The sequence below is a fragment of the Solanum dulcamara genome, chromosome 3 (genome assembly GCF_947179165.1).
Source record: "Solanum dulcamara chromosome 3, daSolDulc1.2, whole genome shotgun sequence".
Classification (NCBI taxonomy): Eukaryota; Viridiplantae; Streptophyta; class Magnoliopsida; order Solanales; family Solanaceae; genus Solanum; species Solanum dulcamara.
The window spans coordinates 79,895,967-79,910,938 of record NC_077239.1 but is presented as its reverse complement, the minus strand read 5'-3'; the positions used below and the strand labels follow the sequence as shown (position 1 = coordinate 79,910,938).

At 34.0% G+C, this 14,972-nt stretch overlaps 2 protein-coding genes across 2 annotated transcripts; one reads left to right on the top strand and one right to left on the bottom strand.

Annotated features, from left to right (window-relative positions):
• The first annotated feature begins 755 nt into the window (after positions 1–755).
• On the top strand, positions 756–8,437 carry LOC129883225 (uncharacterized). The gene is made up of 7 exons (XM_055957839.1): positions 756–843; positions 2,490–2,584; positions 3,342–3,474; positions 3,563–3,652; positions 4,351–4,500; positions 5,359–6,953; positions 7,324–8,437. Exons 1-7 carry the CDS (start codon positions 772–774, stop codon positions 8,219–8,221), a joined length of 3,033 nt encoding a protein of 1,010 aa, XP_055813814.1. The 5' UTR covers positions 756–771; the 3' UTR covers positions 8,222–8,437.
• Positions 8,438–13,536: 5,099 nt separating this feature from the next.
• On the bottom strand, positions 13,537–14,535 carry LOC129881891 (glycine-rich protein DOT1-like). Its single transcript, XM_055956006.1, has one exon. The coding sequence runs from the start codon at positions 14,486–14,488 to the stop codon at positions 13,898–13,900; it is 591 nt and encodes a 196-aa protein (XP_055811981.1). The 5' UTR covers positions 14,489–14,535; the 3' UTR covers positions 13,537–13,897.
• Positions 14,536–14,972: the final 437 nt, after the last annotated feature.

The following is a 14,972-nucleotide window of genomic DNA, read 5'->3' as shown; positions in this document are numbered from 1 at the left end:
ACAAAAGATAAATAACATGTGCATGGACCCTTGATTATGAATGAGTATTAATGTGATCTTCTAAGTTATGTGTGCATGCTCTACTTACTATTTTAAAATTTTAATAGCTCGAGTTGCTTTCGAAAATGATATAACATCGTTTTAGAATATTTCATATTGATTGGTTTTAATTTTGATTTTGGTATAATCCCGACCAAAACGATAATTCAGATGCACATAAAAATTTCTTCTCATCCCGATTTTTTGCGAATAAAAAGACTAAAAATATTTAATTTGAATTAAGAAAAAGTAAATCTTAAGTTATGATATGAACACTTTTACCTCAAAATTCTTTGGCCTCGAAAAAGTTTTAAAATTAGACTAATTTATCCATCATTTAACGAATTTGATTTTGCACTCCATTATAAATGATACTCAATTTGGTTATATGATCCTTTCTCCGCAAGTATCAATGAAAAACTTATACTACCATAAAAGATCTATAAATAAAATACTAAAAATCATCACAAGATCATTTTTTCCTATTAAAATTATAAATCGTATAAAAAAAATTCATATTGAATTGACAAAAAAACAAAAAACAAAAAACAAAATGGGGTGTCTATGCTAATACTACATCGAACAGGTGTCACTATGTAAATAAACTTAAATCAAAAGGGTAATAAGAAAACTTATAAATTAATCTATAAGTCCCTTTCATTCTCACTATAAATATTTCCCCAATCCCAGAAGGCGGGAAAATTTGGGAAGGAAAATTCACACAGAGAGAAGATGAAGAAGAACTCAAATTCAAAATCCGGTAGAGATCTACAAAGCTTGGTCGAAGCTATCAAATCTTCAGATGTAAGCTTTTTTTTCTCCAATTTCACTCATTTTGATTCATCTGTTGTATCATTTTTATAAATTCCTTGTATTTTCAGAATTTATTTCGCTATAGTTTCGTTGTTATGAGTTGCAGTTTGATCCTGGAAGCAGTGTTACATTGTTTTTAGGTTTAGTTTCTCACTTTAGGTTCCCTATTTTGACTGTGTAGAGGTCAAATTGATTGATTTCAGTTTCAGTCATTTGATTAACTGTTTGCACCGTTTCGCCGTAAAATTTACTCGTTTTCAGCAGTTAATTCGATAAAATTTTGTTGTTATGAGTTGCAGGTTGATACTGGAAGTAGTGTTACATTGTTTTTAGGTTTAGTTTTCTCACTTTAGGTGTCCTATGTTGATTGTGTAGAGGTTAAATTGATTGATTTCAGTTTCAGTCATTTGATTCAACTGTTTGCACCGTTTTTGCTGTAAATTTGCTCGTTTTCTGAAGTTAATTCACTAAAATTTCGTTATTGTGAGTCAAATTTTAATGAAATCGCTGTTGGAAATAGTGTAGATTGTTATTTATGGTTTAGTTTCAGTAATTTTTGACTAGATTCTGCTTATTTCCCGCTCTTTGGTGCCCTAGAGCAAACTGACTAATATCAAGTTTAGTCATTTGATTCAACTGTTATATCATTTCCTCATCACGTTTTTAAGTGTTTCCGTGTAGTTTCAGAAGCTTATTTCCTATAATTTCACTATTATGAGGTGTAGTTTGTTTATCTATAAGTTATTCTAGATTAAGTACGAGGCAGGATTGTTGTCCAATGTTCTGTTTGTAGATAATGCATTGAGTCTGCGAAATTAAAAAGTTATTAGTGAACCTTCTCTAGTAAACAACATATAGAAATTTCAGTTTCTTCATGGAAGTATTTGTAGCTTAATACTCTTTCTGTGAAACATCTCTCTTTCTAGTTTAATAAGTTGTAAGTGCAGCTATCTATTGTTAATGTGTTTTACATTGAAGGAAACTGGTAAGGTTTGCAATATATACAATCCCCATCACCTGCATCCATTTCCCCTGTTTAAGAATTTGATCAGTAAAGATGAATGAGTCTCTTATAATATTTCCCTTTTTTCTCCTTTTTCTGCTATTATTAGCTTGGATTGAGAAAGCTCTGTCTCTTCCAAAGTTACATACACATCCAACCTGTATCTGTCATTGGATAGAACCTCCATTTAAACCACATGCATAAGAATCCCAAAAATACTTATCACATAATTAATTGTAATCATAAAGACATCTAGTTTGGTTTTGTAGGCCCCAAAATATTAATAGAAACTAGGTGAATGCTCTGAACTTAATAAAGTTCACATGAGGTTGCAAAAGGGATTTCTGATTGGAACATAAAAGGTGTATAAGCCGATATGGAGGAGTTTGGTGCTCGAGATATGGCATTTTCCATGGACATTGTTCCTCCCGACTAATGTATCTATGCTTTGTTCTTTTCGGATGCTTTTTATACTTGTTTTTTCTTTCTTGATCGCTTTTCACTATTTTAAATGTTTTCTTGGATCATACCAAATAACTCTTAACTTTTTGCAAATCTTAAGCTATTCCTTGATATAATTTGCTAGTTATTTACATCGTAAGTTTGATTCAATAGTGTTGTTTCTATCCCACAGGTTGTTGAGAATCGTGTTGAATTGCTTGATGAACTTGGTGAGCTAGATTTGACAGAGAAATCAGAAGTGGCTTCTCTTATAGAATCCTTACAAGTATCCTGATGACTATTAGACATACTTTTATTGATTTCACAGTGCAATGCATGGATTAATTGGATTGAGAAAGGAGAATTTAGATTTCCATTTAATTTTTTTTAATGAATCATGATGTCTCAGTTTAAATCCTAGCAAAGACAAAAATACTAGTTGCTTTCTTTCCATCTGCCATAGCCTTGGTGGACAGAGTTAATTGGTTCATTTACCTGTTAGGAGGTGACAAGTATCTCGTGGAATTAGCCGAGGTTGCGCGCAAGTTGATCCGGACACAACAATTATATAAAAAGAAAGAAGAACAGAAATAGAGAATTCAGTTTGTTGTCTGGAAAAAATCATAAGCTAGGAATTAGATTGTGGTTTTATCATTTCCATTGGTGTAGTGATTCCACAATCCAGTTACAATAAATGATTTTCTATAATCACACGAGACTACAAGAAAATTTGGTTGAGAGAGCTGATCTGCCTAGGCTTGAAACGATTTTCCATGATTTCTTCCTTGCTGATGTTTAACTTGTTCATATTTGTAAGCAAACAGAACTCCTGATAATATATAAAGGCTTTGTTAGAACGAATACATGTGAGCTACACAAAAAACAAGTCAGCTGCTCTTGCTCTTCGTGTTTTATGAATGATTCTGCAACCAAATATATGTATTTATGGAAGATCTGGATCTCATTCTTCTGGTTCAGTAAAACTGTTTGTTTGATCTCATTTTAGTAGCTGCTCTTTGTTATCTGCCTTAACATTTTACTGGACACTCTGGGAAGACTTCACATGTCTTGACATTTCCCAATGCAAATTGAACAAAACCATTTTGCACGTGGCTGCAAAATATTTGTCGTCAGACATATCTGCAAGCCTAGGGCAGTTTCTAGGCCTAGGAGCCAAAGTAAGTGTGTTTTATTCCTCATCTCCTTAATTAGGTAATCAGTATTCATGATTATACATATTACTTATATTAAGTTCTTAATCATTAGGCTGCTGTATGGTGTAAAAAGCATTTACAGATGACACTCATGTCGACCCAGGATTCTCCTGAAGAAGAGCATAGTAACCTCTTTTATCAGGTCAAATCATTTCTTTTTAGTATACTAAAACAATTTCACTGATAAGTCTAGATTTGGTTGTACATTTTAAAGATAGGTCTCATCTATCCTTTGAATCCTTGAGATCAATCTAGTTGCAATTTTCTTTATTTGAGTTTGAACTTTATATCATAGTCGTCCATCTGCATAACTATTAGAAGATTATAATTTCTTGTCTTGTGAAATTCGTCCCCCTTTTCTGTTGCTTTCATTATTTCCCTAGCATGTTGACCTTTTTTTCCTTATACTATGAATTTTTTTCCATTCCAACTTTGATAAATCCACTGCACTTTTTAGTTACAGTGTCTGGCATGGCAAGGTTAAGTACTAGCACCACATGGATAAGGAAGCAAATGTAGTCAACCAAACAGAACTAACCAAATCATCTTTAACACTTTAAACTGAACTGGACCACATGATATACCTGTTGATACCATTATTGTTGTTTGTTGTGTCATGAAGCTGATTGATTTAACTGGCTAAACATCCAAACTGAACTGTGCAAAGTGGAATCCCCTTGTGGATTCTGTAGTTATGTTTCTAGCATTAGACATTTAGCTGGTGATTGTTATGTGCCTTTGCATTTCCTTAAAATGTAAGTTTCCGTAACTTTGAAATGCATGTTGTGTTTGACAAGGCTATCAAGTTGTACTTGTCTAACAGATCTTGTTTTTTATCAGTTGCTATTGGATTTGCTTGGCTACTCTGCTTCTATATTTGCAACTTTGACCAGATACCCCGTTGCGGTTGACAGGGGGTTAATGTCTATTATTGAAAATTTCATCTTGGAGGAATTAAATCTTACAAAGGATTGTATTTTAGCAGTGAAGGTATTGATTTCTAATTTTTACTGGTCCACATGTCGTGTTTCATGTGAGTACTCTTATTTTAGCCTTTTCCCCTCTTCTGGTCAGCGCATGTCTTTCTTACCCCAAAAATGTCACGAAACTCTTCCATCATGGAGCTAAAATTGTTATTTGCGATACTTTAATTTCTGTCATTACAGGCCCAAACTTGCTGCAGAACCTTTTATTTGTTCAAGTATTTGCCATCATGACCATTGCATCACTTTGGCACTCGAGTTAAACTTTTATTATAATAGCCATTTTGATCTCAAAAACTTGGTCAAATATTTCCCATTTTTCATAGTAGTAACAGCAATAGGGTGCATGTCACTTGGCAACTATTTTGAGCAATGGGAACTCACGAAATTGCTTGAGTTCGTTGGACTCGTAATAGAAATATAAATTGAGAGATGTTGTCCAAACCTACTGAAAGCTGGTTGAAAACCACAATGATAAAGCATATTCTTGAATTGAAAAAGTTTTCTCAACTATATTCCAGCAGATAAACTTCCCATAAAACCATAATATTGGATTTAACCATACATTGAACACAATACAGGGCTTGGTCGTATGGAAGCAGTCATACTACTTCCATTTATCAAAAATGATAAAAAGAAAGCAGTTGTACCTTCTTTTCATGTTTCACTCATATTCTATTACTATCTTTTCCTTCTGACCGACCTCTAGCAAATCTGATACAGGAAATGCCTTCTTTTTTCTCATAAGTAGGTGTAATAGTCAATACATGCTGAATGTGTACGTAGGTATATGCAATGGAGATAATTTATTGAACTGTTTGCTGTTATTATCTTTACCACTCTAAGCTTTCGTGATTATCTCCAGGCAATTTCCTCATTTGGTTCAGACGTGCAGAAAATTGCATTGGAAGTTCTTGATGCTCTGATACGATTATGTAAGGTATATTCCCATGGCATAAACTGGGATTCTTACCTTAAGTTGATGGAGGAGGAAAGAAAAGTTATGGATAATGAAGCGGCTGAAAGTGCAGATCATGTCAACAAGATAATGAAATTTACGGTTGAGAAGTTGTGTGAGTTAGGCATCCTTGCAGCTAATGATGGAGGAAATCTTGTGAGCTTAATTAATTTGTCATGGAAAGGTGTAGTTAACTTACTTCAACTTGGCAAGGGTTCTTTGGCTGTAAAGTTGAATGTAGGAGACATTATTCTGACTCTTATTTCTCTGGCTAATGGATCTTTGAGATGTGCGGCTGAGACTTGGTCGTCCCCACTGAAAGAAGCAGTTTCTGCAATGGAAGCTAGAAGAGTGTTTCTTCCAGTCAAGTTTTACCTGATTAATGCTGTGAGAATTATCTCTCAGTACCCATCCGAGGCATTTTATGTGTTCAAAGATATAATATTATCTGTCATAATGATCTCAACCTTTAGAATATTCCTCATTAAAGATGAGCTGCTCAAATTTGCCGGTGATGCAATTTCAGATATCTTGGAGCCGACATCCTTTCATATGCTTAACTCTTTCCTTAACTCAGCTCAAGTGAAATCAGAGCAAAAGTTTCAAATTTTGGAGTGGCTGTTTGGTGATGAAACTAATTTAGATAATGTTCCCATAGGGTGCAATATTAACGAAGCTAGTAATATGAGTGCAATATTTTCTGTAAGTTCTGGCACTATGCACGGAGCAAAGATACTATTTATTGGTCGAGTAGCCTTGTTTGTTAATCTTCTGAAAAATTCACCTGATATTGAAGATGATGCAAGGCTAGGGATGGCTAGAAAACTTGGATGGTTATTGTGCATCTTCACTGATAAAGATGTGTATTCTTCCATTCTTGTCTTGGAACTTCCTACAATGTCTCGTACTAGTCAAATACAAGAACCTGATGAGCCCCTGTTCCATTTCATTATTAATGCCTTGAAAACCTTCATGATAGTTACCTCTTCAAGTCAAGCTTGGTGTGAAATAGAGTCTTTTCTTCTTGAAAACCTTTTCCATCCTCACTTTCTTTGTCGTGAGATTGTTACTGAACTTTGGTGCTTTATCTCACGTCAAGCTGACGAAGTTGTGGTAGACGACATTATTGAAAAGTTCTGCTCATTAATGAAGTACACAGAAGCTCCTGACGTTGCACTAAATCCTGATAGTCTGGTCAGAAAAATGGCGAGATTTCTCTGTGTGCTTGTCACATGTGGTCCAAATTCTATGGTAGATAAAGTTTATAAGACAGTAGTTGGATATAACACATCACACTATTCATCAATTACATACTTAGCCTTGCTTATTGAGGGATTCCCACTAAATGCACTTTCAGAAAAATTGAGAATTGAGGCAGAGCAACAAATTGTAACTCAATACTTTAACTTCCTTGGGAGTTTTGGGGGTACACTACCGAGAGAAGGCGGCTCTGCGGTTTATGGTGCTCCAGTTTTTGCTCTTTCTGCTGCCCTGCAGTTTCGGTATGTGATCAGCTCCTTTTGCATGAATTGGCTAATTCTCTCAAACTTAATTGGCAAAGTACAAATGTCTATTCTTGCTAAACACGCACGGAATGTTGAAATTTACAGTTTTAAGCTTGTCGTGGAACAATACTTAACTATTTAAACTTTTTCTTATTACTTGTACTCAATGATAAAATATAAGATTAAGAAAGTTGATGTTTTAGTTATAAAGCGATTGACTAACAAACTTCGTGTTTTTTGGCCTCTGCTTTATAATTGTAATAAATGTAGCTTTTACGAGACATTATATATGCTTTTACTATTGTTAAGTTCAAGTTACCAACTTAGATTCCCTATGTTCCCTTTTTTCCCATTATTCTTGTTGCAGCCTAATCAGCATATCAGATACTGAGATGAAGACTGTAAAGTTCCTTGTTGCTATTATTCACAAGTACAGAGATTGTTCAGACATCAAAATAATGGACAAATACCGCAGGCTTCTTAGTGAGACACTAGGAATCATTTCTAACATGAAGCATTTGTATACTTCCAATGATATGGAAGAAGTCATTTTGGCCCTTCAGAACCTCTTCATCTCTGGACCAGCATCATCAGATGGAAAGTCATTTCAATGCAAACCAAACTTGTCATCTTTTATGGCTGGCCTTGGTGAGATTGAATTGGAAGATCGAGAGGACAATGCAGTGAGTTCAGCTGTGTGGGAGCTGTATCACATGCTGCTTAGAGAGCAACATTGGGCACTTGTTCACCTCGCTATCACAGCCTTTGCATATTTTGCTGCCCGCAGTAGTTGTAATCATCTCTGGAGATATGTACCTCAAGATGCCGCTCTTTCGTTTGATTTGGCAACAGGAAAAGAAGCTGATGAGGAGAGATTTATGTCTGAACTGAAAACGTTTCTTGATAAGGAACCAGCATGTCCAAAGATAAAACCTTGTCCGAACACGGTTAAAATGTTTGCTATGGATGGTCAAATGCTAAAAGAGACCTTTAAAAAGATAAAAGATGTTGATCCGAAGCTTATGGTCTGTGATCCCATGGAGGTTGACAATGAAAAGCAACCAAATAGAAAAAGAAAATTTCCTGACAGAGTTACCAAAGGAGTGGAATTACTGAGAGATGGCTTGAAGGTTATGGGTGATGCTCTTTCTGATTGGAAGCATAGCCAGTTCGACTCCACTGATATTCGTGATAAATTCTTGACTCACTTCTCTCACCTGGAAGATGTGGTTACCCACTTGGTGAGCCTTGCTGACAGTGACTAACTTCTACTGGAATAGTTCACTTCTGCAGTGACTGATGCAAATCATAATCAGGTATTTGTATTGGACTTAATCTGTTATGGATAAAGGTGCATCTCTAGGATTGTCTATAATTCTCTAAGTTTAATGTTGGATGAACTCAGGATAGCATGGTATGGTTTTCTTTGTACTTATATTTACATGTAAGTGAAGCAAGTTCAGAATTGACGTAGTTATACACTTCTAACATGTTGACAGAGCAAACAAAAGTACCTCTACATTGTTGGAGAAAGGAAATGTTATTCAGTAAACATCTTGAAATTTTGTAAGTCATAGTTGTATTGGGTAATTAGACTTTCAGCACATAAGGATCTCCTTGACGAATCCTAGTGCCAAGTCTAAGTAAGTCTTATCAATGACCATTAAAAACAATAGGAAAAGAAACATACTTAATGCTTTGCATAATAAGATGAATCCAATTGATGGTGGAAAGCTAATGAAGAACATACCAACATCATGTCATTAACGAACTCCAATTCAACTTTGTTGAAGAGCATTGCTCATACTCTATATATTCTAGAGATTGAAATTTGCTTACCATATTTCTTACAACAACATATCCGGTGTAGTTCTACTAGTGGGATCTAAGGAGGGTGGGGTGTACACCCTCCTTAGGCAGTGAAGTTCTTTTTTTTATTGTTATACCATGGGGTTAAGAATCTGAAAACTTAAAAGAAAGAGTAAAATAATTAACTTGCAATAAAAAGTTAAAATACAATGACAGTGTCACAAAACTTATTGTGACTTTACTTCTTTGATCAATTTCTAGTGCAGCATTTGAGTTTATAATGTATTAATATATTTAGAGATCTAGAAATTCAAACAATACATCCAAGAAGAAACTACCAAATATTATTCACCAATGAAATAAAGAAATAGTTAGAGATTAAATTCCTCCTTCTTTCCATTGGTAAAACCTAAGTAGTAGGAATGCTCCATTCTCATTAACTGCCAAGTGCACCTTTTGTTAACACACCTACTCTTATCCTCTGGTAATCAAACAGAACCCAACTATCTCCATAATATTTAACCGCTCCATAATTGTCACGATCCAAAATGGGCCATGAGTGGCATCCACACTTAACCTCCTAGGTGGGAGAACCAACGATACAAATCCTAACTAATAAATATGACAATAACGCGGAAGTTCAATTAAATACGTTTTTTCCAAAACCTGAAAGTCATCACGTGAAGGACATCTAAATTTTAAAACTAAGTCTCGAATTATCAAACACCCAATAAATAAATAACATAATGTGTACGAAAACTAAGGACACCATGCCATGACAAGAGATTCCATCGCCAGCTAGAAGGATAGCTCACCCTGCAATCCGATGAACTGGAGACTGACTAGAGCTGAGGTCGAGTCGAAGTCGGTGGAACACTCGCTGCACTCCACAAAATAAAACAAGAAAAGATACAAGTAGGGGTCAGTACAGGACAATATGTACTGAGTAGGTATCATCGATTGACTCAAAATAAGAATCAATATGCAATAAGTAATAGCGGAAAATCAACCGTAGCACTTAACAGGTGGCAACTAACAAGATCAAGATCACGTGACAACACAATGAACAATTTCATAACCAATCAACAATATTAAGATCACAATTCACACATGAGGACTCAAGTCTCCACATCACACTCTTTTGGAAAATGAGTTATTGGAAATTGGGTAGTATTAAGTTATTTTAAGTTGTTCTCCTTTTATATTACTGTGCCGAAACGTGACACCCAATCCAATAATACCGTGTCGAAACATGACACCCGATCCAATAATACCGTGTCGGAACGTGACACCCGATCCAAGTATACCGTGTTAGAACGTGACACCCGATTCAAATATACCGTGTCAGAACGTGACACCCGATCCAAATATACCGTGTCGGAACGTGACACCTGATCCAAATATACCGTATCGGAACGTGACATCCGATCCAAATATACCGTGTCGGAACGTGACACCCGATCCAAATATACCGTGTCGGAAAGTGACACTCGGTCCAAATATAATTAATTTATCATTCTTTATTATTACATTCCACTTCATTAGCAATATTTTATCAAACCTTCTTTATTCAAGACACCAATTTTTGATAGGAAAAGTTCAAGATTTTGAATTTCATGGTCTTGGAATTTCAAACAATTCACAACAACATACCAACCATCCAAACCACAACAATTAAATGCATAGTAAACTTCACGCATTACTCAATGACTATTAATCACTATTAAGAGTCTATCTATGATATAAAATAAAAACCATAATCTATCTCAACCGAAGAACCGAAGTAAAGCAAACTAATCCACTAATGTCTTTTCTTTCTTCAATGCCTTTTCAATGCCTCAAACCAATTTCAATCTATCAAGTATATAATATTTATAAGTAAACTAATCCGTAAACACCAATATTATATATATGTTTAACCTACACCCAATAACTCACCCAATTCTATAAACACGTTCTTAATCTTGATGCCACTTAACATGTCAACTCCCATATTTTCTGAATTTCAAAACTAGGGTTAAACCTCAATTAAATTGAATAATCACTTTAAAACTTGAGCCTTTCGTAACGCTTCCGAACGATCAAAATCTATTCAAATACATAATCTTCATAAGAATACGAATCTAATGACACCCATATAGCTATATTTATTTTCGGATGAAAAAAAATATATCTACTCTAACATTGTCCAAGTGAATATTAGATTCTGATGTGAGTCGAAAAAGAGATATAAACCATCTGGCATTAGATTCCAAGTGCACCTTTTGTCCATAATTTCACACCTAGGTACATCTCTACTATATTTAAAAAGAAGAAAACTTTCAGACCTAGGACCAGAAGTCATGTTACAAAGTAGAGTAGGCACTGATTGACTGTCTGTTATGATTTCAATAGAATATTTTTGAAGGTGAGATTGTCTAAGAGTAACTCTTGGTTGAGCAACACCATTGATTTCACAATCGATGTCTAATGGATCGATTAATTCATCGATGAGATATACATTGAAGAAAAGCATGAAGAAATTTGCAGTTTCTCCATAGAAGAAGAATGATGATAGAAAGAAGAAGAGGCAAACTAAAATTGGCAATTGAAATTTGAGTGAAGAAGACATGTTTTTTTTTTTCTGTTTTGTTTCTCTTTTAAGTTTTTGGAGTTTGAGTTCTTTAAATAGGGAAATATAATTTTTTTTTTAAAAAGTTGACTTCAATTCATTCTTAGAATAATCAACAATAGTTATGTAGTTTTGTTAATCACATAATATTAATTCCATATGTTTAACATTTTGGTTAGTAAAATCTACAAATAAAAAGTTATGTTTGGAATATGCAAATGCAGAAACCAAATGAAATACTTACCCTACTCAACCAAAATATTCCTGTTTGAGGCAAATTAAGTAATTCTTGTAACCCGCTAATTTCTTCGTCCCAATTTATATGGCTGTGTTCGAATTTCGAGAATCATGAATTTTTTATTGCAATCTTTTTATATGTCTCTTAAATATTCTAAATTGTCCATTATTATGAATGATAATACTTTTTACATAATTTTCATTAATGTAAATTTTATTTTTTAAAATCAAAAGATTTCGTGTTTGAATTTGCAGTTGAAATTAAGAAGTTTGACTTTCAAACCATCTTGCATAATATTCCAAGTGCATCTTTTATGCCCGATGTCACACGTATCTTTGATGATATTACCATTAATTATACTATCGATATATAATGGATCTATTAACTCACTAATGACATTTACGTCAAAGAAATTTGATGTTGCATAAAAGGAGAATGATAATAGGGTTAAGACTTAAGAGGTAAACCAAAATGGGCAATTGAAATTGGAGTGAACAAGGCAATGAGGCATAATTTCCTTTCTTGGTATAATTAATGACTTTTGTTAGTCAAATTATTGATCACAATCCAGAGTGAGATAACAAAATTAAATGAAAGACCATATAAGACACCGTATTTTTATACAATAAACAACTATATAAGTAATGCAATTTGGCAAGATTTCACAAAAAATACAACTATCTAACTTAAATCGCAAGAAAAGAGATCGAGAGAGTTGTTCGTATGGTAAACACCTAACAAAACAGAAAGGAAAATCAAAAAAGAAACTTTTAAAAATGCTTTTTTTCTTTTTGCTTCTACAATTGCACCTGTTTTTATTTCAATTTTTGTCATGGAAGAAAAATTGAGAATGCAGAGGAAGAGATTGGTGTTTTTGAGTTGTTTAAATTAAAAATAAGCCTCATTATCTATTACGATAAATAAAAATTATCTAATAATATAATATTTTTTTTTGTATCATAACATATCATCATAGAGGACATTACAAGGAGTGGTTAGAGATCATAACTAAATCTTAGTGAGGGTCGACAAGCCCACCCTAACATGCTTTTAGAACTAAGAAATATGATATGATCATCATAGAGTTTATAACATACTTACTCTATGAGGATTTTACAAATTGTATCATGATGACATTGTCCAATTAAAGATTAGGTTTTGTTGAAAGTTGAAGAAGAGATATAAACCATCTGGCAATAGATTCCAAGTGCACCTTTTGTCCTTGATTTCACACTTAGGTATATCTCTATTAAATTTAAAAAGAAGAAAACTTCCAGACCTAGGACCAGAAGTCATGTTACATAATAGTGTAGGCTCTAATTGGCCCGTTGCAATTTCAATAGCATATTTGTGAAGATGTGATTGTCTAAGACTAACTCTTGGTTGAGTTATATTACCATTTATTACACAATCCTATGTCTAATGGATCTATTAACTCATCAATGACATTTACATAAAAGAAATTTGCAGTTATAACATAGAAGGAGAATGATGATAGGAAGAAGAAGAAGAAGAGGCAAACTAAAATTGGCAATTGAAATTTGAGTGAAGAGATATTTTTACATTTTTTGTTTTGTTAATCTTTTTTAAGTTTTTGGAGTTATGAGTTCTTTAATAGGCAAGAGTATAAAAAAAAAGAAGAAAAATTAATTTATTAAGGTCTTAATTGAAGTTGAACAAAATCTAGAGTTTAGATTGTATATATTTTAAAAAAAGTTGACTTCAGTTTAATTCTCAGAATAATCAACTATAGTTAATTACATAATATTATTTCCATATGTTAAACATTTTGGTTAGTAAATTTATATATAAAAAGCTAACTTTGGAATATGCATGAATATATTTACAAGAATGACTAGTCCCCAAATTTGAAAAGCAAAAACCAAATAAAATACTATTCTACTTAACCAAAACACTCCTGCTTGAGGCAAATTTAATTAAGCACATACCTTTGCCAACAAGTGTGGCTAAAAAAAATCAATATCAAAATTAATAAAAGAAATGTACTTTTAACCCTCAAATTTAGAGAGCTAAGAAAAAACTATACAGTAAAACACAATGCTTGCTTTTACTAATTTACAAGTTACCAGCCAATCTCAATGAGTCTACCAATTTCCAATTCACTTAATTTCTAGCAAAATTAATACCACACACTATAGCAAAAAAAGAACACAGTACAATAGATAGCAGACGTGTTCGTTTCAACTCCCAAACAAGAATCATATATAGGTGATGCATCATCCTTGCAGCTATGTATGTTTTTTTTTGACTTAATAGATTCATTCAATTGAACTTAGCAGGATTGGGACGACGACAATGAGCTTTGCACATATGTATACAATCATAATAACAAGGTCCACCACAATGAAGAGGACAATCCAAACGTATTCCTTTGCATCTATTTTTAACCATGCATTGTGCAAATTCACCTATCTTGTAATCTTGATTATTGTTCATATGCCAATGTTTATGATGATTATTATGCTCTTTTTGTTTCCTACATCCCCATGCCCACCACCCACCCCCACCTCCTCCCCAACCCCATCCACCGCTACCTCCCATACCCCCACTCCCACCCCCACCTCCACCACCACCACCTCCTCCTCCATTACCACCGCTTCCACCTCCACCACCACCACCCCACCAACGACCACCACCACCGCGACCTCCTCCTCCTCCTCCACCACCTCCATTATTCGTGTCCTTTTTATCGATAACATCACGAGTAATATTATGAGAATTGTTGGCATTTGTTGGAGCTTGAGCAATATTGCTACTTCCATCCACATTTTGATCATCACCTCTCAAACACACCACAAATGCAAAAAAGAAAAACAAGAATGTTAACAAACTTTGACTAGGAATACAATTCATATTGTTGCTTTTCTTGATTAATATTTTTGCACTATTGTCTTCCTTTTATAGTTGTTCCTAAGAGTGGAGATAGGTAACTATATATTGAACATATATTACGTACCTATATACTTGGTCTTGCTCTAGTCATGTTGAAGCTATATATCTAACGAACTATTGTTGACAAATAATTATAATATATATATTTCTATTGTACAAATTGAATTGTCTTGAATTTTACTCTGTCCCCACTATAGCAGTTGAATGGCTTGGACTCATTTCTTGGCTTGTATGAAAAGGGAAGGCACCTCATGAATGAGGATCCTTGCAATTTGATTTGCCTAACTTATTTTAATAGGGTGCTCATTTTAATATAGACATAGCGTGACCAACATTTATAGAAATTTTGGGATTCATGAGGTTTTATCAATGGGCCCCACTTCTTGTTATGTTGGTCCAAACACTATTTTATTCTCGTTCGATATTCGGTATTCATATCGATATC

Coding starts and splice junctions, on each gene's coding strand:
- LOC129883225 (XM_055957839.1), top strand. CDS start 772: ATGAAGAAGAACTCAAATTCAAAATCCGGTAGAGATCTACAAAGCTTG. Junction 2,585..3,341: donor CTTATAGAATCCTTACAAGT/ATCCTGATGACT, acceptor ATTTTACTGGAC/ACTCTGGGAAGACTTCACAT. Junction 6,954..7,323: donor TCTGCTGCCCTGCAGTTTCG/GTATGTGATCAG, acceptor TTCTTGTTGCAG/CCTAATCAGCATATCAGATA.
- LOC129881891 (XM_055956006.1), bottom strand. CDS start 14,488: ATGAATTGTATTCCTAGTCAAAGTTTGTTAACATTCTTGTTTTTCTTT.